The sequence below is a fragment of the Micromys minutus genome (genome assembly GCF_963924665.1).
Source record: "Micromys minutus genome assembly, chromosome: 12".
NCBI lineage: Eukaryota > Metazoa > Chordata > Mammalia > Rodentia > Muridae > Micromys > Micromys minutus.
Genome location: NC_137981.1, coordinates 26,766,557 through 26,792,794, shown reverse-complemented (window position 1 = coordinate 26,792,794; position 26,238 = coordinate 26,766,557). Strand labels below are relative to the sequence as shown.

Below are 26,238 nucleotides of genomic sequence, written 5' to 3'. Positions count from 1 at the left end.
GAACCTCATGAGCTACGTTTCTCACTAAAATAAAATTTTATCTAAAAAGTCACAAAGATGAACACACATGCACACACACACACACACACACACACACACACACACACACACACGCATGCATGAAAAATGAGCAAGTGAGTAATTAGCAGAGCATATTAAGGCAACATCTCAGCTCTAACATTGACCTTGGCTGAACCAATGGCTTGTCCGTCCAGGTACGTGGTAACACTGCAGTTTCTTTTCATTTCTTTGCTGACCACCACAGCCAAGTGATACCACTGACCACAAGCCAGCAGCTGGCTGCACCTGACCTGGAGCTGGCGGCCTGCAGAGGGCTCTGCCTCATCCTCGGGTTCCATGACGTCTGCAAAAGAGAACGGACACTGGATGTCGCATGATGCATCATGCTACAGAGATCCAAGAGCACTGGGCTCAGAGATATTCCTGGTCAGTGCATGTGGGCCTTATATCCTGAGAAGTTATAGACCAGATGCTCACTTACTTTTTTTTTTTTTAAGGTGCCTATGACATTAGCTGTTCCCATCACTTGCTGAGCTCGGACTTCCTACTAGACACTAGTTAAGCACAACTACAAGGGTTACCTCATTTAACAAGCTCACCGCTCTGCAAGGTAAGGTGTTGCCGTTGCTCCCACTTATTACCTCCAGGCAGAGAGCTTAATCCAATGACCCAAGGTCAGCTCCAGCAGGCTTCAACCAAGCACTAACCACTGAGTGCCAGAGTGGTGGCCTGTGTCATGTGACCTGAGAGGGAGGACTCAAGCAATCTGGCTGTGTGCCACAGATGTGGCCATTCTTGGGGCCTTCCATGCACACAGCAGTGAGTTAGTGACTTTTAGCCTAGGAAGGATGGCCGAGGTGTCTGGGCTTAGCCACGAGGCAAGAGAACTTGAGAATATGCTGAAGTCTAAGGCAGAGCCAGCACCAGGCTCCTAGTATCCAGAGTCAGTGTCTTTGGATCCCAAGGCCTTACCCAGGGGCTGGAACTCTTTCTCCTCTGTGGACACAACCAAGGAGAGGTCATCCATGCAGAGGCTGATGGAGAAGCAGACAAAGGGCTGCTCTGTCCTGGCCAGGTGGCGCACTAGTGTTAGAAAGCGCAGTGGGTGGCCCTCCATGACATTGGCTTGCCGGCTGATCAGAAACCAACAGGAGAAGGTGAGACCTCCAGGTGGAGGAAACGGCCTGGGAGCTCCTATGGGGTAGAACAGAAGGGTAGCTTTACTCTCTGTCCTGCCAAGGAAGTGAGTTGAGACCATTCTGACTCCACCTTGCTGGGCTGCCTACCAGCACTGCATCTGGCCAACTCCACACTCCCCACTCACGCCAACTCCATCAAGCCCAGGATGCCTCACATGATTCATACCAGGAGAAGGAGGCTCACAGAAAATTTGTGGCATTCCTGCAGACCTGAAGCCCTTTGCTTCAAGCCTCTCCAGTCCCTGAAGCCTTTCCAAGGGAACAGAGAAGTTGCTGTCTCTGAGGCTTCTCAATAGCTGAGATGCCGCAACTGATTGAAAGTCAGGCTTTGGGCTCCATGGAGGTGAGGGCACTAGCTCAACTGAATCTAAGATAAAGAAATAACGTCGTCCAAGGAAACCCCATGTTCTCTCATGTCAGAGTAGGCTTGGCAGTTCCGAACAGTTGGCCGCTGTTCCCACTAGCCCAGTATCGGCAGCCATGTTAGTATACTTAGTACCACCCACAGAAAGGAAGTTTGTCCTGAACTGGTAGATCAACCATGTTCTCACTGAAACCTGGGACCTGGCTTTGATAATAGGGAGACGCTGAGCTCAGGCACCTCTGGAAACTTACAGTGCCCTGCCTAATGCGGTGTAAGCTTAGTGTGATGCTTAAAAAGCTTGCCCAGGTTCCAAGCTAATATCCAAAAACCATGGATTTGCCTCCTCCTGATGGAAGAACTTACTCTCTAGAGAAAGCCGGCAGCATCTGATGTTCCAATTCAGCCTATCCCAGACTCCCATACAATGACTCAAACTCAAATGCAGCATCTTTATACCTGTCAGTACTACCTGAGGCCCTGGCTGTGAGCCCATGCAAAGATGAATAGGATACCTGCTCTAAGAGACTATGAGCGAACGTTGTAGGCTGAAGGATCCTCATCTGCAGAAATACTTACCTGATCCAGTCCCTCCAGAGATGGAGTGCTCCGTGCTGGTTCCCATGACGGTAGACAAGGTCGGAATAAACAGACAGCTGAAAATAGTAAAGTGTTGCAGGTCACTGGGGTACATGCCAATCAATCCCCTGCTTCAACCGCCGGGCAGTAACACCTCCCTATTCCATCCTACTTCAGAGGCAATATGCCATCTTAGGCTACGAGGTTCCAAGAACAGAAAACAGTTAGTGCTGGTGTGATACTTAGAGAGAATGAATCCTCACTGGAAACCAGACAAGATGGAGAACATTCTAGAGCAGATATAGTAGGGAAGAAGGCAGCTCTGGTCCTCCATGGCTAGACACTCTGCTCTTCTCCATTGGCTAGAGGGATATCTACTAAACACATCTCTGCTTGAGCAACAAGAACCAGTGGAGGCCACAATATTGTGGCCAATGTCATAGATCATCAGAGGTACTAAGACATTAGTAAATCATTTTCCAAATAGATGAGAGGTCTCCATACCCATAACCTTCTACAGACATGTCAAATTCCACAAACGATGGGGTCAGGGCTGCCCTCTGAGGCTGCAGATTGCGAGGGGATGTCATGGAGATGAGGCTCAGCGTTGTCTGAAGAGCTGTGGCCGAATCTTGGCAGGTCCATGAGGACCTGAGGTCCTGAGATCCTCTAGGACATGGGCTGGCCTCTGTAGACTTCACAGCTGTATCTGCACGTGGCCCTGCGGCAGAACACAAGAAAAAGATGTGTCCTTGCCTAATGCGGTTCTCTCCAGTTCTTGCAATATCTCGGATCTATCTGCCACGGTAGATGGAGCATCCTGAAAAAGCCACTGGGTACAAATGGCCCCCAGCTTTGACTCTGCTTGTTTAGATGCCATGGAATTGTGGCAATAACCAGGTCTAAGTGACTTATTTTAACCCTTTCATGTTCCTCTTTCTGACATAGCACGTGAAGCTGCTATTGGGATTGCTCTCCCAACCAGCATTCCTTGCGAGCTCCACAGGGACTTGAGCAGCTCTGTCCTCTGTATCAGCCTGCCTCTGGCTGACAGCTCCAAGCCCAATTCTCCACCTTTGCCCTTCAGATGGCCTTTGCTTAACTGGGTGCTTCGTTTGGTGTTACATTCAGGGTGTCTACACTGTCCTCTTTTATGAACTTGTTTCCTGGCACGGCATGCTTTTTTACTGTTTTATGATCTTAGATATAAAGGGCCAGGCAGATGCTCACCTAGATCTGCCTTTCTCCAGGGCACACACCCCTGTGTATACTTCATCTGCATGAATGAGCAGCAGAAACAAAAAAAAAAAAAAAACTTGGAAGTTTGCTCGCTCTTCTGTCTTATGAACAATTACTCATCAAGAATAATAAAAATGTTAACTATTCCACCCTGCAACCTGTCCTGTTCTTTCTCCTCACCTGAGCACCCAGGATTGTCTTCATGCCCAGGAGATAAGTGGAGACTTTTCACTGCAACTGACCGAGGTGGGCGAATTCCAAGGCCTAGGAACTGTCTAAAACACAGTAACATCAAGAGAGGAAAGTAAAGATATGTTGCAGGCAAACTTTTCCAGACCACTACTTCCTCAGACATCATGGCTTCACCTATAAAATACACTTTCCAAAAGCCATGTAGAACCTTGTTATCAAGCCCATGGTTAATGAAGCTGAGAACTTCAAGATAGTGTTCACTGTTTATGGCTTTCTAAAGAGATCCCCTGTATGCATAGCTTGGTGGCCTGGTCTGGCAGGGCTGAGAGTGACTAAGAGGGGCTGCTCCAACCCCTGGCTCCCAAACCTGCCAGCTAGAGGGGCTATCCTCTGATTCCTCACAAATAGCAGCCAGGGGAGTGGGAACATGGATGGACCATTCATCCTCTCTGTCTTGCTCCAGGGCAGAAAGGATTTTAAGAAACCCAACCTCTCTTGCATGGTGCCTGTTCCTCCCCTATAACCTTGTCCCTTCTCCTGAGTCCTCTGTAGTCTTCCTGTGTGCAGAATTCAGTGGACTCCCACCTCTGGTCCTCTCCATCCTTCCCTAGCCACTGCCCCTACAAGCCCAGCTCTTTGCAGTCTGGTTTCTGGATCCAAGATTAAGCTCTACTGTTATATCCTTGAACTTCCATTCCCCTGAACATCCTAGATGAGGCTATGTCTGTTCTGTGTGTGTACACATCTGGTGCTGGAATGGAGGAGAGGGGAATGGGGTTGCCTGCCCAAGTAGACTCAGTTGCCTTGGTACACCTATAATCCTGCCACGGGCTCTGTGGTGTTTAGTGCCCAGTGCATGCAGTACCTCAGCACATCTGGCTCAATGGCTTGGGAACCAAGTTTTTCGAAGATCCTGATGAGAATCGAGTGCAGGACACTGCCGCCAGTGCTCAGGGTCCTGTGGCAAAACGTCATGAGTGTCCTGAGCATCCCTGCTTCGCACATGACCTGGCGGTTCTTCTCCGATTTAACCAGGGACAAAAGGTGACGGGCCATGGAACACTGGATCTCCTCGGAAAGCTGAGAGGCAACCAAAGCCAGCTGTAAGTCTGGGAGAGCAGTGTCCCCTGCTTTGTGTAATCATGCTGTAGCCATCTCTACTGTACATACAAGGAAACTGAGCTCAGAGCCACACGGCAAGGAGCTGACGGTGGCCCTGCTTTTCAGGCTCAAAATGGCCTCACCACCTCATCTCACTAGGTGCAGCCATTTGAGTGACAAAGCACAGTCAAGCTTATCTCCTTGTCGCTAAGGGACAAAAATGCCTGAGACTGGTCTTCCACTGGCTTGCAATTTTGCATCATGTAGGATTCAATGATGCAAGAAATATATTTGTATTATTTGCCATGGGTTACTAGATTTTTAAAAAGTGCTTTCTACAGCCAACCTCAAGACTTACCTACCTAGCTCCGGTAACTCCTGCCTCAAACTTACGACATTCAGTAATTTCTCTTTCTTTTCTCCCCATCTCCACTGGGTGTGTGGGGGGGAGGGGGAGAGAGCACTCATGTGTGTGAATGAGCACACTGGTGTGCCACAGTACACATGTGGAGGTCAGAGGACAACTTCAGTGCCTGTCTTCACCTTCTATCTTTTTTTGAGCCATAACCAGTGAGCCATCTCTCCAGCTCCTTCACCTTCTATCTTAAGAAGGGCGCTCCTCACTGCTGCTTTGGTTTTGTTTGTTTGTTTCCCCTCCTTGGGCCAGGCACACATGCTTCCTGGGTTGTGTGCTTCCCATCTCCTAGTAGGAGGAATGCTGGGATTACGGGTACTCATGTTCCGGGGATTGGGACTAAGTTTTTAGGCTAGTGTGGCCAGCTGTTTTACCCTGAAGATCCTTCCAGCTTTCTAATGTTCCATGTCTAAGTTACAAAATCTGGGAGGCATACAACAATGTTACAATGGTTTTAATGACTCCTCTGCTGAGCAGGATTTTGTCATTCAAAAATGTCACTGCTTTGTCAATACCACTGTTAGCTGATGTTGAAGCCATAGCTCATCACATGGATAACATTAGCCTGGTTTCTGTTACTATAATGTACTATATACAAAAATCTAGGCCTATTTATCTTGTACGTCTGGAGAGTCACATGTCCATTTGTTCAGCTCCAATTATGGCATACCTACCTGACTGTCACCTTCAGATAGCACTATAGCAAGGACAGAGCAAGGGTGGGAGACCACAGGGTGAGAGCCAAAGACCATAAAAGGACCAGATTTTTCTCTTTTAAGACAACCTGCTGGGGTTTCAGCAGGTTATTTCCTTTCAAAGCAGTGTCCCCAGTGGCCTTCCTCTGGGCTCTGCCTTTCAAAGGTCCCTCCACTTCAATCCTAATCCAGTAGGAATAGAGCTTCTACCACAGGAGCCCCTGGGGGACACATTCAAGCCACTTCTGAACTGTAGCCGACTTCATGTTTAAATACGATCTCTGACCGGTGGTCTGAGCTTGCTGACCCCGTGCTTAGCCCAACAGGGGCTAGACTCTAAAAGCAGCAATGTTGAAGATACTATGTATCAAACACCTCCAGAGCCCTTGCTGGTACCTCCTCTGTGTGGAGATGCATCAGCTTCCCTGACTTGGTCCCCTCCATCTTTCTTCTGATGCCTTTTCCTGCATCCACGTGAAACTCATCTCCTCCTTTCTCTGCACTCGACAGCAAAGAGAGAACATCATTCATCCCCTGCCTCAACCATGCTCTCTACCAGAACTCCGGCTGTCATTTGGTAACTGTGCTCTTTTAATTTGGGATGAGAGTTGGGGAGACAGACTGTATGAAGCAAGATGCAAAAATAATACCAGAATGTATTATTAATAAGAATTAAAGAGAAGTGTCTCCAATCTCCATTTGTTTGTTACCAGTAAGTATTTACTTATTGCTTTAGGGGCTTGGTTCTTGTGTGTGTTTTATCTCCCTTCCCCCTACCAGAGACTTATAATTACAATCTAAATATGCAAAAGGGAAAAAAGAAAAAGTTTTCAAAGGGGAAATGCTGATCCTGTCTAATGTTGCCACAAGTTCACTCCAAAACTGCTCGATACCCCATAATGGAGGAGGCACAATTGATTGTCCTCGTGATTGCCGCAGCTCCATCAATACCAATATTGTCTTGTTTTGAATAAAATGTGCAGGTTTTTTTTTCAGTGCTGGTTCCAGTAAAATGGGGTTTTAGTGAAAATATGAGCAGTAGCAGGAAACCAGTCTGGTTTCTCCCTCTGCAAATGGATTGATTTCCCTAACGCACACTACTTCCAATGCAGGAAAGGGGAAGGTGCTTCAATTAGGACTCTGAGGTAAGATCAAGGGTCACCAGGCTGGCTGGCGGGTTGGACTCTCAAAGCTAATTCACAAAGCAATTGTGAGGTGGCTCTAAGGTGGTTTCTACTTTCTCTACCTAAGAGTCACGACTGAAGTCCATCCCGGGTGATGGTGGTGCTGGTGCTTCTTCCTCCTCCTCCTCCTCCTCTCCTCCTCCTTCTCCTTCTTCCTCCTCTTCCTCCTCCTCTTCCTTATCCTCTTCATTTCTTCATTTCTCTCTTTCTACTCAATATTCTTCCTGTTTCACATCAATAAGTCCCTCAAGTCTAGAAAGAACTAGTTCTCAGTGGGATGGTGACATCATTTAGATGTAGCTTGTCCCCTAAGGAGTTATGGGCTAGTAGCTTGATTATTACAATGGAGGTGTGAGATGTGCTGGGACTGTTAAGAGAAGGACACTAGTGGGAAGTTGATGTGTCACTGGAGATTAGGCCTCCAGTCGGAACTAGCCTACTTCCTGTGGGATCCCAGTTTTGTACCATTGGCTAACTTTCTCTCATGTTTCTCTCCACCACAATGCCATCTGCCAAGAGGACCTCACCAGAGTGGAACTAATTCCAGGACCAAAACCAGAAGCTCCTCTCCTTAACAAAGTTAGCAATCTCATTTACTTCCTTATAGTAATAGAAACGGATTCATAGAGCTAAATGTCTTTAAGGAGGCTGGCAAGCCGACGCATAAGTCCACAGTTTTGCCCGGGCACTGTACCCAAAGTCAGCTTCTTCCAGAACTCTCACAGAACCAGGGCCTCTTTCACTCACTCAAAGTTAGATTAGTTGTTTGGTTGAAATCATCTCTCAATTGGGGAAGGAGGTAGCAGATTTTCTATGATATTCACTCCGCTTGCTACCAAAGATTGTAAGGAGAATGCAAGGGATGCTTAAGAGTCCTTGGGAGAGCAGGACTTCATAGGCTGCTGTGCCCCTGTCCCTGTTTGCTTACTTAGAATCAATTCTTTCTTTCTATAGCACGAATTTGCCATCTTTGTCATAGTCCCACTAGCATGGCATGTTCATTTGTATCTACAGCATTTTGTGCTTCTTGGGTTAAGTGTATCCTAGTTTTCTTTTGATGCAATACTAAAATCACCTGACATAACTGCTTGAGAGGAAACATTTTGATTTTTGTTTTCTTAAGATTTTTGGCTCACAACTCAGGGTTACTATCCACCTTTTCAGTGAAGTCAAGAAAGCAGCAACATGAAGAAACTGGTCTGATCAAACTCAAGTACAGAGAGAAATGAATGAACTCATGCAGGCTAATTTTCTCTGCTGTTATTCAAACCGTGACCCCCTGCCTAGGGAATGGAACCACCCACAGTGGGCCTGTCTTGCCACATTAAATAACATAAACAAGAGAATCCTCCACAAACATGCCCATAGACAATTCCTCACTGATACTCTCTTCCCAGATGAGTTTGGGTTCTATCAAATTAACAAAACTAGATGTGAGAATATAATTCCTATTGGATCAACAGAATCCATGCCCAAAGGCTCTTTCTTGCTGTACCTAGACAGACTGATAGCTAAAGCTAAGCTGGTTGTGAATGAATGAGCCTCTGTTCCACCTCCCTCTTCCCAGACCCCATGCGTACGTACATAGACCAAGTTTCCTGATAGCAGAGGCCTACAACCTCATATTTACAAAAATGTTTTTCTCCTCCTGACTGTCATGTATTGAATGTGCTATATGTTCAGCACAGACTCCTGTGCTTCAAAACTTTGTTCTCACATAGCCAATGGTGCTGTTTTGGAGGATTGTAAAACCACTAGATCCTGCAGTCATATCCAACCTATGATGTTGCAAAACAAAGTTACCATGTACAGAGTTCGTGTCTACAAAAGACACAGTGAAGCTACCCTGCCCCCCACAAATATAGTCCTTACGTTTGAAGTAAGTGGGGTGTCACAATCTAGCTGTCTTTGGCAGCACATGGCCATATGCAATGTATGAGCCACAGACGGACACACCTGTGAGGTTTATCCTCCCTGCAGAAAGTAGGTCATTAAGGTGAGGTTGAAGGTTTCATAGCCTGATGTCACTTCCTGTCATTGCTCTGCTTCCTGATAGTGAATGAAATATGGCAGGCAGTCTCACAGGCCCCTCACAGCACCTTCCCTGTCATGATGGAATGTAAGCCATCTTAAACTCAAAGCTCAAATGACCCCTCCCTTAAGTTGACTTCCTGTAAGGTACAGAAACATTACTAACATACCTGTTTGCTCCCATCCTCAGTTTCACCCACCTGACTCTGGTATAAGGATAGCCTAATTCATTTACTGAAAACGCCATGCCTCCTTTTGACTGATACCTAAAGATGAGCATGTCTACCCTGTTCTTTCCATGATCTCCTACTTATCATCAAGAGGCATCTACATGTCTTCTTGTCTAAGACATTTTTATAACTCCCAAACCAAGAACTGCATCCTTAATTCCAGTTGTCAAAGTCACACTGTGACCAGTTTATCTCCTCTCCTCCCCTCTCCTCCCCCTCCTCATCTCCCCTCTCCTTCCCCTCCCCCTCCTCATCTCCCTTCTCCTTCCCCTCCCCCTCCTCATCTCCTTTCTCCTTCCCCTCCCCCTCCTCATCTCCCCTCTCCTCCCCCTCCTCATCTCCCCTCTCCTTCCCCTCCCCCACCTCATCTCCTCTCTCCTTCCCCTCCCCCTCCTCATCTCCCCTCTCCTCCCCCTCCTCATCTCCCCTCTCCTTCCCCTCCCCCTCCTCATCTTCCTTCTCCTTCCCCTCCCCCTCCTCATCTCCCCTCTCCTTCCCCTCCCCCTCCTCATCTCCCCTCTCCTTCCCCTCCCTCTCCTCATCTCCCCTCTCCTTCTTCTCCCTCTCCTCATCTCCCCTCTCCTTCCCCTCCCTCTCCTCATCTCCCCTCTCCTTCCCCTCCCTCTCCTCAGCTCCTCTCCTCCCCTCTCCTCCCCCTCCTCATCTCCCCTCTCCTTCCCCTCCCTCTCCTCATCTCCCCTCTCCTTCCCCTCCCTCTCCTCTCCTCCCCTCTCCTCCCCCTCCTCATCTCTCCTCCCCTCTCCTTCCCCTCCCTCTCCTCTCCTCCCTCCCCTCCCCCTCCTCATCTTCCCTCTCCTCCCCCTCCTCATCTCCCCTCTCCTTCCCCTCCCCCTCCTCATCTCCCTTCTCCTTCCCCTCCCCCTCCTCATCTCCCTTCTCCTTCCCCTCCCTCTTCTTTCCTCCCCTCTCCTCCCCCTCCTCATCTCCTCTCTCCTTCCCCTCCCTCTCCTTTCCTTCCCTCTCCTCCCTCTCCTCCCCCTCCTCATCTCCTCTCTCCTTCCCCTCCCCCTCCTCATCTCCCCTCTCCTTCCCCTCCCCTCCCTCTCCTATCCTCCCCTGCCCTGCCCTCCTTCTCCTCCCATCCCCTTTCCTCTCCTTCTCCTCCTATCTCCTTCCTTTCCTCTCCTTCTTTCTCCTTCCTCTCCATCCTCCTCCTCTCTCCTCCCCCTCCTTTCTTCTCTTTTCTCCTCCTCAATTCTGCTCTCCCTCCCGCTATTGCTCCTTATCTCTCTTTCACCCTTCCCTCTCACTATCTCTTCTTCTCTCCTCACTCCTCCACTGCTTCATCCTTCCAATCCCCAAAACTGCAATCCTGAGACTACAACTCTAACTGGCTATAATCCTTTCTCCCTAGTGTCTATGTACCTCATACACAGTATCTGCCTAATAAATGTAGCCATAGAATATTCTCAAGAGGAGGTGCACCCCAACCAGAGAGCTGGCAAAGAATAAAAATCAAGTAATATACCAATTACCTGTTGAATAATATTGGATACCTAGCTGGACAGTGTTTGGTTGACTGAAAATGCCAGGGGTAAGAATGAGAACAGTCTGGAAGGGGTGATCTGAAAGTCACAGGGAATACCCATGATAACATGAGGGTCCCTGGGTACCATTCAAAGGTGTTTACAGCTTGTTCTTTCTGATAGATCCTGCCCCAGCTCAGCAACTGCAGACAAGTCCAAGTATAGCACAGAGCCCTGAATGTCTCAGATTGCCAGTTCTGGGGAGTCAGGAAGCCTGAAAAGCTTCTCATTTCTCAGTACTGACCTCATTCTGACAAATGCTTAGACACTCACTGTCTTCTTGTGCAGTTTGTGGGGCTGGGGAGCTGTGGAGCTGAGAAGAGTTGGTCCAGAGCAGGAGTGAGGTTGAATCATACCCAACTCTGGAAATCTTATCTAAAGAGCAATAGGACTGTGACCAGTCCCTCCCCTGCTCCAGGCCTGTATGTCCTGCACACCCCTATCTTTGCCCACACCAGAGGAGGTCACATAGTGATAGCCAGGTGAAACTCCCCCTCTCCTTATAAGGTAATAGCCAGCAAGCACCTGGAATTCTTACTTATGCAAATGAGGCATCCCCAGCACCCTGACCCCAACCAATGGTGTACACCTACCTCAGTAGCTCCCAGAGGTTTAAAAAGCCTTTGTTCCACTCCCAATTAGAGTTGTCTCACTGAAGCCTGTCTCCCAAGAATCTGTTCTTACTCTCACAGCTGCCTGAGATCTCATCACCCTGGCCTCCCTCCCTCTCTCAGACCACCAGTCGTGATCACAAAACAACACAGTTGACATCCGAAATGACTGAGTCTCCAGGCTGTACTCTAGAGGCTGTCATGCCTAGAGGATGTCACAGGACCCAGGCTGGGGAGTGGAGGACTTGCAAGCCCTATGGCTCTCCTTCTGTAGACATGCAGCATGCCAGGACTCCATGCAGCTGGTCCTGAGTTCAGTGAGTCCTTGGCGTAAATGTGGTTAGGTGTAAGCTCAGAGGCTGACCATCTACCCGTGGGGGTTCACGTCCTCCATAGTGGAATACCCATGTGCCATCCATATCCCTGTTGGGACTACAAAGATGTGCCCTGTGATCACAGACTCTACACTCTGTCCTTTCCCTCCCTACATGGATATGCCTTTAAAAGAGCTGGGTGTGAGCCTGGTAATCCCACTGAGTTCTGTCCTAGTGGATTCTGACGTATCGTTCTAACTGGTAGGAACCTTGCCCTCTTCTCTTGCCATCTCTTACTCCAGACAGCCATATGTTGGCTGATGTTCGACTGAACTGCATCACCTTTCAATGAACATTCATTCGCAGGATTGTCTATGCCATGGCCTCAGCCCCCAAAAGCAAACTACGAGAGCCAGAAGTTCAAGGTGAGGCACACACCAAGCATCCTCATGAAAGGACACAGCGCTAAGACTTTCTAGATGTCTGTCCACTGCTTTTCTCAGTGGGAACCGTTAACATTTGTAGGTGAGGCCCTGGAGCCTGAAATGCTCCCATCAGCCTCCTTTGAACGTGATAATGGGTATCAGAAAGGTGCCATTTCAGACTGTCTTCTGAAGCCTGCGGTCCACTGTGGATGCTGCTGTGTTTACTGTATAGAGGAGAACTTGGTGCCTCAGAAAAGACATAGAACGGACGGCCATGGAAGTGTTTGGTTTGCTAGGTGCAGTTTGCTCCTGTTCTAGTGTTATCATTAGTCAAATGTGAACTACTTTCCGGGGTAACTTTATCTCCTGTGGCCAGAAGCCTTGCCGATCCCTATTACCTACCTTTACTAATGCGTTCCCATGATCCCTGGTCCCAAGAAATTGAGTCTGCAATTTTTGTGCCCTAGACGTAATCTGAATAGCTGAACTTGAGGTGCAAAAAACCAGAAAATGTCAAAGACAGTAGAAGAAACTAGAAAAAAAAGATCTGTCACTTGAGTCACACAAATCTTACTTGACTGCAATGTCTACCCCATCATGCCAGGCCCAGGGAGCCTTTTAAAGCTATTCATCTCCATGTAAAATTGCGTCCATTTTCTCTGCTTAAGATGTCACCCCAAGAGGCCTTCTGGATTCTGAGTAGGGCCTGAAATTTTTACTGGAGAATTATGAATCAGTGGTAAAGACGGAAGTCACAGAATATTTACTGCAATGCAGTGTAACAAACCCAGATCCTCCTGGTTGGGGAAAATAGCTCTTTTCAATCACCCAACCTCACTGAATGCTCCCCATAGATATTAGCACTGTCAGTATTTTAGTTATTTGAAACCCATATCATTAGTGTTTGAAATACATAGGCAAATTCCAGAAACTGACATCCATTTCCAAACTTAGGCACAGACGAGTTCACAGATACATACAGCTTATGTCTCTATTGTGTGTGCCATTGGGCTGTGCAGGAAGGCTCCACACTATAACCCTGCCCAGAGCCTTCAGACTGCGGAACAGAGATAGAAAAGTCTCCCAGATGCCTGGATCTGGCTGGGTAATTGTTTCCCATGCTCTCTCCTGACCAAACCTCTTGCAAAAAGGGAACATGGCCAAGAGCAAGTGCCACTGGGCCTCAGTTTGAGAATGTACTCCCAGCACTCAGCAATAGTGTTAACTTTCCTGTTGTTGTCTGAAGCTGGGGGTGGGGTGGGAGGAGCTATATTTATACTGAACATTGTACAAGGCTCATTAACTAATTAACATATTCATGATTGGAGAGTTGCAATGTTACAGATCCTGAGCTAAAATTTCTTGAGCTACTTAGAATCCCCTTGGAAGCCAACTTGTTGCCCTTCTCTGTATTTGACCCAACTCCTTTCATCTATCAATTAAAGCCTTTGAAAAGTATCAAGTCAGCAGACCTCTAGCTTGCATCAACTCCAAAGCTAAGAAAGTCATCAAATAGCATTTAGAACTCACAGCAGGCTTTTGCCTCCTTTGTTGTAACCGTCTACCTGCCATCCTAGTAACTGGGCAATGCAGAGCTTAGAAGGGCTTTTGTGCTATGACTGTAACAGAATGTGACCCCGCTCATAGTGGAATGTGTCATCGGAGGAACACTGAATCTGTGTCCCTGGCTGAAAGCATTTACTTCAGAATAAACTACTTCTTACTTCTTGAGGGGACCTTTAGATGGGGGCCCAAGGACAAACCATTCGATAAAAAGAGCCATCTGGATTATGACCAGGTACCAGCACGGTTGCCTGAACAGGTGATGTCATTGAGTCCTTTCTGGGATCTGAGCTTCTCTCTCAGTTTGACTGGCGGCCCAGTGGTTTATTCTGAGGTGGGTGCTGAACATCCTTTTATCTGCAGAAGTGTTTCTCAGAAGCCTTGTTACCCAGCCATCTTTCCTTTGCTCCTCTATTTTTCCAGTATCTAACTCTATCCTCTCTCCTGCCTAAGGGAACCCTGCCTCTTTTAGTTGAGAAATATGGAGTGCCAAGGGGCTGGAGAGAAGGTCAGCAAGTAGGTGCACAGGCTACAGCTCCACAGGACTCAGGTTCCATTCCCAGCACTTCTATGGTGGAACCGATCTTGAGGCGAGCCTGAGGAAGCTCCTCCCACAAGTATCTCCTGAATCTCACCTACTCTACATCCACATCCTAGCAAAGAGGCCATAGTTTGGGCAGACACTAAAATGGAAAACAGGATTTCAAGGAAGGAGGAAATGTTCCAAGAAGACCACGGTGACACAAGTAGGTTCTGTGTTTGGTGAATGTGGCAGCTCAACTTTCTAATGTTTGAGAGGAAAACATGGAACACGTGCTGTTTGTTTTTACTTAGTTTTATCTAGCCTGAGCTATATAAAGATGACAAATGGCCAACCAAATTTAATTGTAATTTTAAGGCATCTGGAAGCAAAACTATAAGATTTGCTAAATCTCAAGAAATTAGAAAATATCTTTAAAAGACAGATGTTTTAACAAAAAAAAATGGAAACCACTAAGAAAATTTTAGAGGCTTTATCAAAACTGATGATGAATTCTGAGGAAACTCATTTTCTCAAACCTACCTTCTTCTCCTCTCTGACCCAGCCTCTCCTCCATCTTTATCACCTTCCCTGAATGTATTTCTTTAGAAATCCCTGGGCAGAACAAAATTCAGTGTGGAAGGAAAAATTGTTATGATGTTCCCTAAGATAGAACAGGAGGAAGAGGACAGCCAAAACCTCAGTCTCTGGGCAGAAGCTGACTGTGGTGTGTCTGAGCTGAGTTACACTGTTCTGAAACTTTCATTGAGACTACCCTGTGGACCCAACACCAGGCTTTCTGGGACTTAGTACTGAGCTGGAAGTTTCCCCTTGTATGGGTGTCTCCCCTGCAGACTAGCTACTGAACGGGGGATACTATCTTGAGTCTGCATAGATAGCTTCCTCCTCAGACCTCTCTGTTGTCATTTAAGAGATACTGATTTTTCCCCTCAGCTCTTGTCAGAGTCATGTCTTTCAAAGTAAAGGTTCAGAATTAAGGGTTGCTTAATACTATGGGGGAAATAATCAGATTGGTGGTCTATTAAAAATGGCAAGTGGTACATCCAAATGAAAGCTACAATGTCTTCAGGGACAGTGGCCAGTGTGTGTGTGTGTGTGTGTGTGTGTGTGTGTGTGTGTGTGTGTGTGTCTATATATATTCTTGTCCTCAGGGATGTTATATCTGTGCCTTGTTTACACAAAAATAAAAATTTAAGAGGGTTTCCCATAAAATGAAATTGTTAAATTAGCCCAAATTCCTTGTATCTCATAGTATAACTGGAAGTTTAGGGCAAAGGTGTCAACTTGGATGACAGGTGAAGCATGGACTTTGGTCACAACGTGCCAATAAAAGAGATGAATAATGCTAGGACATAGAGGAGATTTGGTCCATGTGACACTTTGATGAAAACAGAGGGCTCCGATGTTAAGGTGCCCATTTTCGGGGTACTGACCTGGCTGTTATATTTAGATGGAAAATGAATTTGGCAAAGAGGAAAAAAGAACTAATAATTATGCCATCTTGGTGAAGATGAGGTCCACTTGATCATCCTCCTTTATGGTTCTACTCGGTGGTCCAAAGGAGTCCTCATTGCTCGGGTAGAGAGGCTGGTTCTGCTCTAGGGCAAAGTTTCATTCTTAACATGAGCTACCTCACAGGGAAGATGGCCTGTCCTGGGAGCTTTGCAGTTTCTGGAGTCCAAGGTGACTGCAGCTTTGGAACAATCATTTATTTCTGTGTCTTTGGCTTTGATGAAATAACTCACACAGTTACACCTTAAGTGACTGGCATGTCTGTGCAGAGTTGTGCATGTGTCTGCCTTAAAGTAAAAGAGACAGACAAAATAAAGACAGAGATGCCCAGCTTTATTCTGTTGGGACCTCCCTTGTGGGCCCAAGTGAAGTGCCATCACTTTTTAGCAAAAGCAGTAGTTGAGCACTTGTTGTGTGATTAGCCTTTTAAATATTTAACCAATTACTTAATTCTATTATTTTTGGTAGGGAAAATAAAAGCAAAAGTCTCCAGGATCATTAATGCTCTTTAACTGTGTATCTGCAACAGCTTTCTGGGTTTTCATTAGAATACAATACTATTTTATTTAAAAGAAAGTTTCCTGGACTTTTTAAGGAAAACTAAGACACAAAAGAAGAACCATTAAGTAACAGTAATAACAACAGGTAAAGTATCGGTTGAGGGGGCTGAAAATTTTTAAGGAAAAATGCTTTTGCACAAGGAAGGACCTGGCATGGTGAAATAAAATTTTGTCCTAATGTAAATAACTCTTTAGAAAAGAAAAGGGAAGGGAGGACAAAACTGACAGATTAACTTATGGTGTATGCAGGTTAGTGGAAGATAAGGCTTAAAGACAATATGTCTATAGCAAAACTCATTACAGCAAAGTTATTAAAGATTCCTTAGGTCAGTATTAAATTCATAACACATAAACAAAGCTTAATGCCTATGCCTGGTAAGGGTTTACATTTATGAACACTAATTTAGAAAGCAGGGAGCTCACATTCCATCCCTTCATGGAATGAAATGTTTGAAACCTGATGATGATATTTCATTTAAATACTTTCAGCACAAAAACACAAATATGTATCAGGGCTAAGTTGGTGTGGTTCCCTATGAAATAAAGTTAGGTGGCCACAACCTTAGCATTCATTCATCTTCATAATTATTATAAAAACAATGGTATTGTTGAGTGAGGGGTAAAGACGTTCCTAACTTTCCCCACGATTCTAGGATTATTGAATGGCACACAAGAGGCCACACTGTGCCCTACTGTCTCCATAGCTTTTTAGGGTACGTGGTTATTCGATCTAGAGGTGTCAGTAATTACAATGTTTGGTAACCCAAGGTAGTTCAAATCTCTCAGCTTGGTCTTAAGACTCTTGGCATTATGGCTGACCTTCCCAGGCTCACTCATATGATTTAATCCAGCTGAACAAAACCAAATATGCCCCTTTGTGCCTCTCTGTATCTGAGCCCCTCCTCCCTCCCTCCTCTCTTGAGGGGATGGGCACGCCTCTTCTCTAAGTCTTCATACCAGTGACAACAGTTCTCACTACGCCTACAGATGAACCTCCCACACACAGCCCACTCAGCAGGGTCTCTCGATCTCCCATGGCTTCTGCCTCCCCGCCCCCAGAGCCAGAGTATGAGTTCTGGGACTATTCATCTCTGAACAACTAGAGGTGCAAGCGAGGAGATTCCAGTTATTCCTGAAAGCAAACCCACCCCATTTGTTGCTCCCTCACAGCCAACTCTGTTCCCCTGAATCTGACTTCCCACCCTCAAAACTACAACTGTGTCGTGCGTAAGCAAATATCCCCCTGCCAACAACAGACTGAAGGCTACAGTCCTGGAGGAAATGGAGAGGCACTTAGGGTGGTCAGAACTCCAACCCACAACAGTGTCCTTGCAGTATCAGACACGTTGCAGCTGCTGAGGATGCTGAAAGAGGAAAGTATCTCCCAACGGATTGGGCTTTTCCAAGCCCAAGAAACTAAGTTGAATTTCATTTTTTCCTTTCGCACAACTAAATTCCTACATCCTGGTTTGGCTTCTAAGAGTGGCCTGAAATGCTGGCATTTGTGAGGGCTTCACATAGAAGAAATTTAGTCTGGCTGTGACTGGAAATAGAACGGGACACCGGTAAGGTCAGTAAAGCCTCTGGTACAATCTGTTTCTCAGCCAAAGAGAGGAAGATTCAGAGTAAGATGAAGAGCCAAAGGAGCATTAGGATGGGCCTATAGACCCTCAGGAGCTGAGCCAGAACAGCTCTTTATCCCTTCCTAACACTGCCATCTACTGAGATGCCATGCTCCTCTCTTCCTGCAGTGAGGAAGAGGTTTACAGAAGCTTAGAATCAGTTTGCTTTCAGCAATTTCTCATGTGGTTTCATTTCTCCTTTAATTTACTCTTCTATCTGTTAGCATGAGGTTCCCTCCACCCCTTCTTTCAGAAATTAATTACTGCAATTATCCAACTTTTAATAGCTGCTGATTTGGCACCAGTAGAAAATATCTGAGAAAATGCGTCTCTACGTTCATTTGCATATTTGAGAAGCAGTGAAGACGAATCGGGACTTTTCCTCCATTACTTATTGACCTGAATAGAAGTAAAGGATTGTGACAAATGGATTTCTTATTTGCATTCTTAATTTGTGGGGTTGATATCACAGAGTGAGCAAAACATCTGAATGCTGGGTTCAGCCACATTTGTGGGGGTGAGCAGCAGCAGGCCAGCCCTCTGCCCGTCAGCTCTGTCCTGTCACTGTCCATCACTGGAGCAGGTTTCTGCAGAACACAGACATCAGGTTGACTCCCAGGACACACAGACCACTGGTATGGTCTTTCTCATAGTATTGTATAAAACAGCTAAAGGAGCCAGACTCAGGGTAAGGTGAATGCCCTGGACAAAATTGCCAGCACATGTCCTGGTGTTGCACAGAAGCTGCAAAGATCAGAAATCCATTCATTGAGCATGGCCTCAGGTTGGGTCTGGGTGAGTTTCAGATCTTCCCCCTCACCAATTAGATGGCCTTAGGAAACCATATAACTCTTCCAGATCCTCGAGCATGGGGCAAGGAACAGCTGCTCGAGGACTGTTAACTTCTGGAAAGACAACTAATATTCTACTCCTGGCACAGAGGGGCTAACCAATGCATGTTGAGTCTCCAGTGTGCTGAAGAGAGGTATGAGCTAGACATTAAAGTACAGAAGCAAAGATTTCAGGCTTCAGGTGACTCATTGGCGGCAAGACACTTGATATAAGGGTAGGATGCATTAATCTGTTAGATGCTAAAGGAAGCTGGTCTTTAAAGCTGAGGCCCAGCAAGTGCCCCTTTCCTATGCACACAAGACAGCACTCACATTGATAAAGGTGTGTCCATCTTTCTCTGCATGAGCCTAAAGTGAACTTTGACTGACTCATTTGGAATGACGAAATGCTGTGAAGACAATGTTGACTTGTTCCAGACCTGAATTTCCAGAAAAATTTCTAGAAGCTCCTGCTTTTGTGCTTTTGAGAACTCTGGCCTCTATGTTCCCTCCCAAGAACCCACATAGAGACACAGGTAGACACCAGATGCAGATGAGCGTAAGGAGGAGACCCAGGCGACACTGACAGCTTAAGACAAGAACACAGGTAGACAACTAAGCAGAGCTAGCTCTTCGGTGGCCCCTTGTCTCATGTGTTGGCCCCTGAAGTGCTGGATCCATTAGTGGAAGAACCTCTGTGGGATTCCATCCCAACCAGTATCATGAGCGTATCAACTCATCCCTGTTGACGCGCAGTGTCATAAAAACAAACAAAAACACTATTCAGCACTGCTTTAAATTTTAAAACAAAACAAAAACAGGGACACAACCTATCAGACAAACTCACTGTGTGAACATCATAAAGTGTACCTACAACCCAAGATGACTGCCCATCACTGGGCCATGGACACATAGTGAGTCCCTGGTACATGCAATCTGTCATTGGCAGTGTATCATCCCATGACCCAGGAATGTGATAGCGTAGTTCTTACTAACTTCATAGTCCATTTATCCAACATGTTCCCTGCCACCATGCTGTATCTCTCTATCTGCCAGCTTCGTGCACACTCTGTCACTGCTCTCCAGGAGAACAGAAAGCAGAGTAAGTAATGTCACCAGGGAACATATGAATATGGACCACATTCGGGTTGTCTTTCCTCCTACCCCAGACACCACTATTTCTCAGTAAGACCAGTATCACCCCTACCAGTAAGTTCCCTCTCCACTCCCCTTTTCTCAAGTCTCAGAGGACCTGAAAATCTCGTGCCACATCACTGTTATGTTCAGATAGCGTGAACGCCAATTAGCCGTCATTTCTTCCTGAAACGGGTGCCCTCTGTGGATGAAGCAAAGCTGAACCAAATCCTTCAACAATGTTTTTTCTCCTATTGATTTTAGAAGATTTCCCGGTGTACAGGAGTGACTGCTTTGATGCCCTTTGATGGGTGGTCACAGATCTATCAAGGACGTACTGACACAACCTTTCAAGAGGTTCTGCCCAGGGATGGCTCTGAGAATCATGGTACTCTAGAACAAAGAAAGTCTCACAGCATAAGGCATGACACAGACCAGCTAGGTAACAGAGAGAAGATACCTTTGGGTGATCATCAAGGTATAGGCGAGGCAGCAGTCTCACCATGATGCAAACAATCCCAGGATGCATGATCATGACGTCACCTTCATCCATTCTACAAAGAGAGGAAAAACAGGACATGTCACATGAATTCTTTTAGTATCTTTTTGTGCAGTTTTCTAGTTCTTTCTCTCTGAAGCAGAGCATGATCCACATTATCAGTGCACCACCTAATAAGCGAATGACCCCAAGCTGATACTCTGAGCCTAATGTAGCCCAGTTGTAAAATGGAGTTAACATCATCACATTTGCCTTCTAGAGACATTAAACACATCTCCGTCTCAACCTGATAATGCCAGGATTACGAATGTGCACTACTACTCTGGTTTATTTTTCTTCGAATGAGATCCAGAAATTGAACTCAGGTCCTTAGGCTTGCAAAGCAAGAACTTTAACAGGTGATCTGTCTTCCCAGTCCCTCTAGGGAAAAAGTAAGTGTTTCAAGATGAAACTGAAAGGGGCACAAACGAAAACATTTGTGGGACACTTGATAATGAATTGCTTTGAGAAGATTCATGGGGTAGATAATGCTTCATTACACAAGAAATAAGGTCTTGGATTAAATAGCCTAAGTCTCCACCTTCAGATGCTATATTTAAAAAGAAAATATGTAAACTCAGAGCAAATGAAAGATATAGAATGATGAAAATAAAAAAGCTCACTCAGAGGTGGAGACGGAGGATGAGGAGGGAGCAGCATATTCCAGCTTCTGAGACCTGCTCAGGATGGCACTGGACAGCCATCTTGAGTATGTCCGTCCCACTCTTGCTACTTGGCAAACAAGAGTCCATGCATTTTCCTCTCCCATAGAGCTCACCAGTATGTCACCGTGCTTTCTGGTCAGCATTTATTCAGTCATCCAGTGTGTCCCCAAAGGAATGCCACTGAAGTAAGCCCATGGAAGATGTGTGCAGGAGAGGGAACGAATGTATTTCACAAGAAAAGCAGATGTGCACAGCAAGCCGGGAGGGGACTTGTCATGTCCGACACAGTCAAGCAGCAAACACCCCATGGTCATTGAGGAATAAGGAACCAAATCATCAAACAACAAGAATAACCAGTCTTCCCACAAAACTGAAAACACTGAAGAAATGGATACATTGCTATGTGCATGTGAACCATCAAATCAAGTCAAAAATATACTGATAATTTAAACAGGTTCGTAAACAACGAAATTGAAGAAATAGCAAAAGACCTCCCCACAAGGAAAAGCCTTGGGCCAGCGAAGTGGTTCCATTTGTAAAATTGCTGCCACCAAGCATTTAGATCTGAGGTCTGTCCCCAGAATTTGCATGGCAGAAAAATAGAACCACCTCCCACAAGTTGTCCCTTGACCTCCACATGAATGTGTGCACACATGCCTGAACATATACTCACACCAAAGGAGTAAATGAGTTAATCAGTAGAAAGATAGATACAATTTTTAAAATATTTTAAATAAATCACTAAAAAGAAAAACTTGGATCAACAGACTTATGACTTAATTCTACCAAACTTTTAATGAAGAGCTAGCACTAATGTTCTCAAGTCATTTCACAAAACAATAGAGGTTGGGGGACACTGACAAACTCATTCTCTAAAGTCAGCGTAACCCCAATACCAAAACTAGATAAGCACACAACACCATCAACACCACTACAGACCAATTTCCAGGTACACACAGGCACAAAGTGCTCCACAGTGTTGTATACCAAATTCCAGAGCACATTAGGAAGGCCATAAGTCGTGACCAAATTGGTAGCCCATCTGCTTAGTGAGGCAGTCACCTCCCAATGACAAAGGTGAATACAAAATGGTGGGCTCTCCAGCTGCCCTCAAAACCTTGGTCCCAATGAAAGAAAAAAGGAAACAACGGGAGGAAGGGTGGGAAGAAGAGGGGGAGGAGAAATGAAAGAGGGAGGACTTCAAAGAATGAGGTATCAGAAACCATATTTGACACTTGAAGATAGGGATCATAGATGAGATCCAGCCAAAGGTTAGCCCACAAGGTCTATCTGAGTCTTCTTTGGGAGTCCCTTCTTCCACAGCAGGAATTGACACTGAGGAGGCTCATGGGGGAGGAGTGAGAGCTCTCAGCAAGCAGCCTCAGAGGACCTGTGACTGATGGCATTGTAGCTCCATGGTGTTTCCTTTTTTGTTAATGTTTACTTCTAGGTTTTATTTACTTATTTATATTTATTATTCATACATTTGTGTGCTTGTCTCCTGATAGCTTAGAACTTTCCCGATTAGGCTTTTGGGCTGTTCTTCCCCTGCATTCACCTGGTCTGCCATACCCTCTGTCATACCCTGTTTATTGTCCTTTAGACACCTAACCTATATATCTCTCATTCAGACTCCCCCCCTTTTCTCCCTCATTTTCAGTTCTCGATTTACTACTTGATCATTAATACCTGCAGCTCTAAAACCTGCACACCAAAATTTTTCACTCTCTCCCCAAGTGCAGCTCTCTCTACACGTCCTCTAAGACACAACTGAAATGTGCAGGTATCTTTTGCTAGAGGTTACTATGACTGGTGTTCTACTACAGGTTACTATGACTACAAATCCTTGAGTCTGTTGTTTCTTTGGTTTTCCCTCTCACCTAAATAGTCATGAGACACATAAACCCAGATGAAGACCATTGACCAGGACAATTCTGGTCAGATAAAACAAGCAGACAAATACGGGGGGGGGGGGTCAGCGGGGGAATGGAACCCTCATCCTGTCAGACACATAAAACTTAACAAAGAAACAAGCAAAAGCCTGAGAAGACAAGCCACTGCTGCACCTCATGGCTTCCCAGCTTCTCAACAGCAGGAACCAAAAAATAATGAGTGGGCTGAAGGGCTTGAGAAAGACTGCAGAGCTTTTGTCTGTCAGTGGCCACATAAGAGATTAAATGAACAGATGACTGAGGTAAAGAAATCAGCTTAAGACCCAGACACAGAATCAGTAAGATAAAAGAATGGCCAGCTACCTTTTCTTATATGAAAAGAATGGCAATTGCAACTGAAAAAATATATATATATATAAGACAAGATGGAAGAACCAAGAGTGATTTTTGGACCATAAGACTTGATGCAAATTAAGACCTTTTGTGTATCTGAAGACATCACAAAAACATGGAAGAACAACTTATAGAATGGGAGAAAATATTTGTAAATAAGATACATGATAATGATATAATATCTGCGATAAATGAATAGCTCATACAACTCAACAAAATGTCTGTGGCTTTTTTCCCCCAATTTAAAACAGCCCATGGTCTTAAATGGACATTTTCCCAAAGAATACAATAAACACCAGAAAAGATAGTTACCATCATTAGCCATTCGGGAAAATCAAAATTGCATTAAGTGATCACTGTGCACACACTAAAATCCTCTTTTAAAAAAACATTAATGTTCATTCAGAGAACTAGACCCCTCATAGGTCACTGACAGGCATGTGGGATACCTTACCTGCAGTGGGAAGAGACAGCTCCTCAGAGAGTTAAGCACAGGATCTACATTTAACCCATCATTTCATCCTAATATATTGCCAAAAGACTAGAAATATGAACTTAAACACAAATGCTGTTTATAGTGTCTAAAAGGTGGGAGCAATCAAGGATCCCCTAACACAAGTGTAGACAAACCTTAGTGTGTGCACACAATGGCGTGTTCATCTGCTAAGAAGGAAAGAGGTATTTTACGTCCATTACATGAATGAACTTGAAGATCATTAGTCCGGGTGAAAAAGAGCCATATCTAAATAAAGCACCACCAACATTTTTCTGTTTTTTGTGCCATACTCAGTATAGGTAAAAGCACAGAGCCAAAAAGCAGACTGTTGACTGCCTGGGAGTTAAGAGAAGAAATGAGGATGGTATAAGGGCATAACTTAGGGGTGGTGAAAATATCTGGAACCTCTGTGAAGAAAGACATCCCCAACACTGTGAATGAATGAAATACCACTGCCCTGTCCCCTGATAACTGTGACTTACACCTCAGTAAACATTAGCACATGTGTAAGATGTTAGTAAAAGAGACACTGACAGCCTCGAGGGCAAATGCTCAAAACTTTACTTTGCTTACCAATCACAGTAGGAACTTTTAAAAATCTGATTCCTGGAGCTGGAGAGAGAGAGAGAGAGAGAGAGAGAGAGAGAGAGAGAGAGAGAGAGAGAGAGAGAGAGAGAGAGAGAGAGAGAGACAGAGACACAGAGACAGAGACAGACAGAGAGACAGAGAGACAGAGAGACAGAGACAGTTACTTTAAATCCTTAAGGGGACACTGCTTGAGCAGGAATAATTAATGCACAGAGATACAAGATGACCAATAACAAAGCAAGGCAAGAAAAGGACTGTCCACTGGCTCTTCTCTGCAGAGCGTCACTGAAACATTTTTATTGCCTAGTGCATGCCATTGAAATCATGTCCCCCTATGAACACAAGCTCAGTCGTAAGTATTTAGGATTGCTGTTTTGACAGAGATAAGGAATCAAGATTAGTCTCAAAGACTTGCCAGGGCTGAAGAGGTCAAAGGTTAAATAAGAGGTGGACCATGAAGAAGAGGAAGATTCCTGATTGGAAGGGACTTCCTTTTGGACTGTAAAAGATACATCCACAGTGACTCTTGTAGCTCCCCATCTATGTCACACTATAAGCCTATCCGCAGACTTTCATACCCACCACTGTCTATGGAAAATAGGACGACCTCAGTGGAGGAGGACCCCAGAGCCATGTCCCATTCCCTGTTCTACCAGTGTCCAGCCGCACTCACTGTGCAGTGGCTGATGAGAAGCACCTAATGTCTCCCAGATAACAGCATCTAACAGATGCTGATCCAGGAAGATCAGCCAATCCCGAGCACGTCTACGCGTCGGGTGGGTGTGTACTCATGTGCATGGCAGATAGTTGCATTCGGTGGTGTGCAGTGTGTTGTATGCATGTAGTATGAGATGTGTGTGCCACATGTATCCTGTGTATATGTGCTCATATATTATACATGGCATATTTGTTCATAGAAATGGTACTTTACGAACTTTGGAAGTACAGGTATTCTTTGGGATTACATAATTTGTAGTTTTTGTTTTACTGTTGCTTTAAATATGTTTTTTAAAGTTTCTAAAAATTTATTTTTTGCAGGGTCAGGGGTCGGAACATACCATGATATGCAACTTGAGGGAGTTCGTTCTTGCCTTCCACCATGTGAGACCCAGGAATCAAACTCAAGTCAGATAGCATGGTTCAAAGGGCTACTCAATCCCCTCTCTGGAAACTTGTATCTTCTATTTTATGAAAAAAAAATTCTTAAACTGTAAAATGTTAAATGAAGTCTTGCTGTGAAGCGGTTCAGCAAAGCACCTGGCACATGCTTGCTCAGAAACCATCATGGGCTGTGACACTTGCAACGCTCTGCTAGCCTCTGTAAGCCTTGCCTCACCCGGGTCAACTACAAGAAAGGGAAGCGCAGACAGACACAGTGAGCCTGGGAAACACACCGCTAGGGCACAGAGCCACCCTGATTCTAGCTCCCATTCCCTCTTCCTTTAATCCCTGAAGACTGGGTCGTCACTGCAGAAGAGAGAACAGAGACGCTTCCTGCCCCAGAAAATGCCATGTCAGGGGTAGGGAAAAAATAGGTAGCCTGGTGTGTGGCTCAGCCTGCCCTTGGCCTTGCCCTCCACCCCTGGGCTCTCTGGAAACCCAGAGTTTCACTTCCTGTTCTTAAACACCAGGAGAGGTCAAAGCCAACCGTCTGTGGTACTGAGGGAAAAATGTTCTTTTTTTTTTGAAATGCAGTTCTTAACACATTTTAAAATTAGTAAACTAGGTGTACATCTGTCATTTATAAAGAAGAAGGGCTG

At 45.5% G+C, this 26,238-nt stretch overlaps 1 protein-coding gene across 1 annotated transcript in view; it reads right to left on the bottom strand.

Moving 5' to 3' along the window:
- Window positions 1–26,238, bottom strand: part of WDFY4 (WDFY family member 4) — a gene marked incomplete at its 5' end in the record, with an annotated part of 200,092 nt that overhangs the window by 136,161 nt on the left and 37,693 nt on the right. Inside the window, 7 exons of the mRNA XM_080926733.1 lie at window positions 186–364; window positions 994–1,215; window positions 2,161–2,237; window positions 2,665–2,881; window positions 3,580–3,674; window positions 4,457–4,671; window positions 20,367–20,460. Coding sequence (XP_080782859.1) covers window positions 186–364; window positions 994–1,215; window positions 2,161–2,237; window positions 2,665–2,881; window positions 3,580–3,674; window positions 4,457–4,671; window positions 20,367–20,460 — 1,099 coding nt within the window. The remainder of the gene's footprint in view (window positions 1–185; window positions 365–993; window positions 1,216–2,160; window positions 2,238–2,664; window positions 2,882–3,579; window positions 3,675–4,456; window positions 4,672–20,366; window positions 20,461–26,238) is intronic.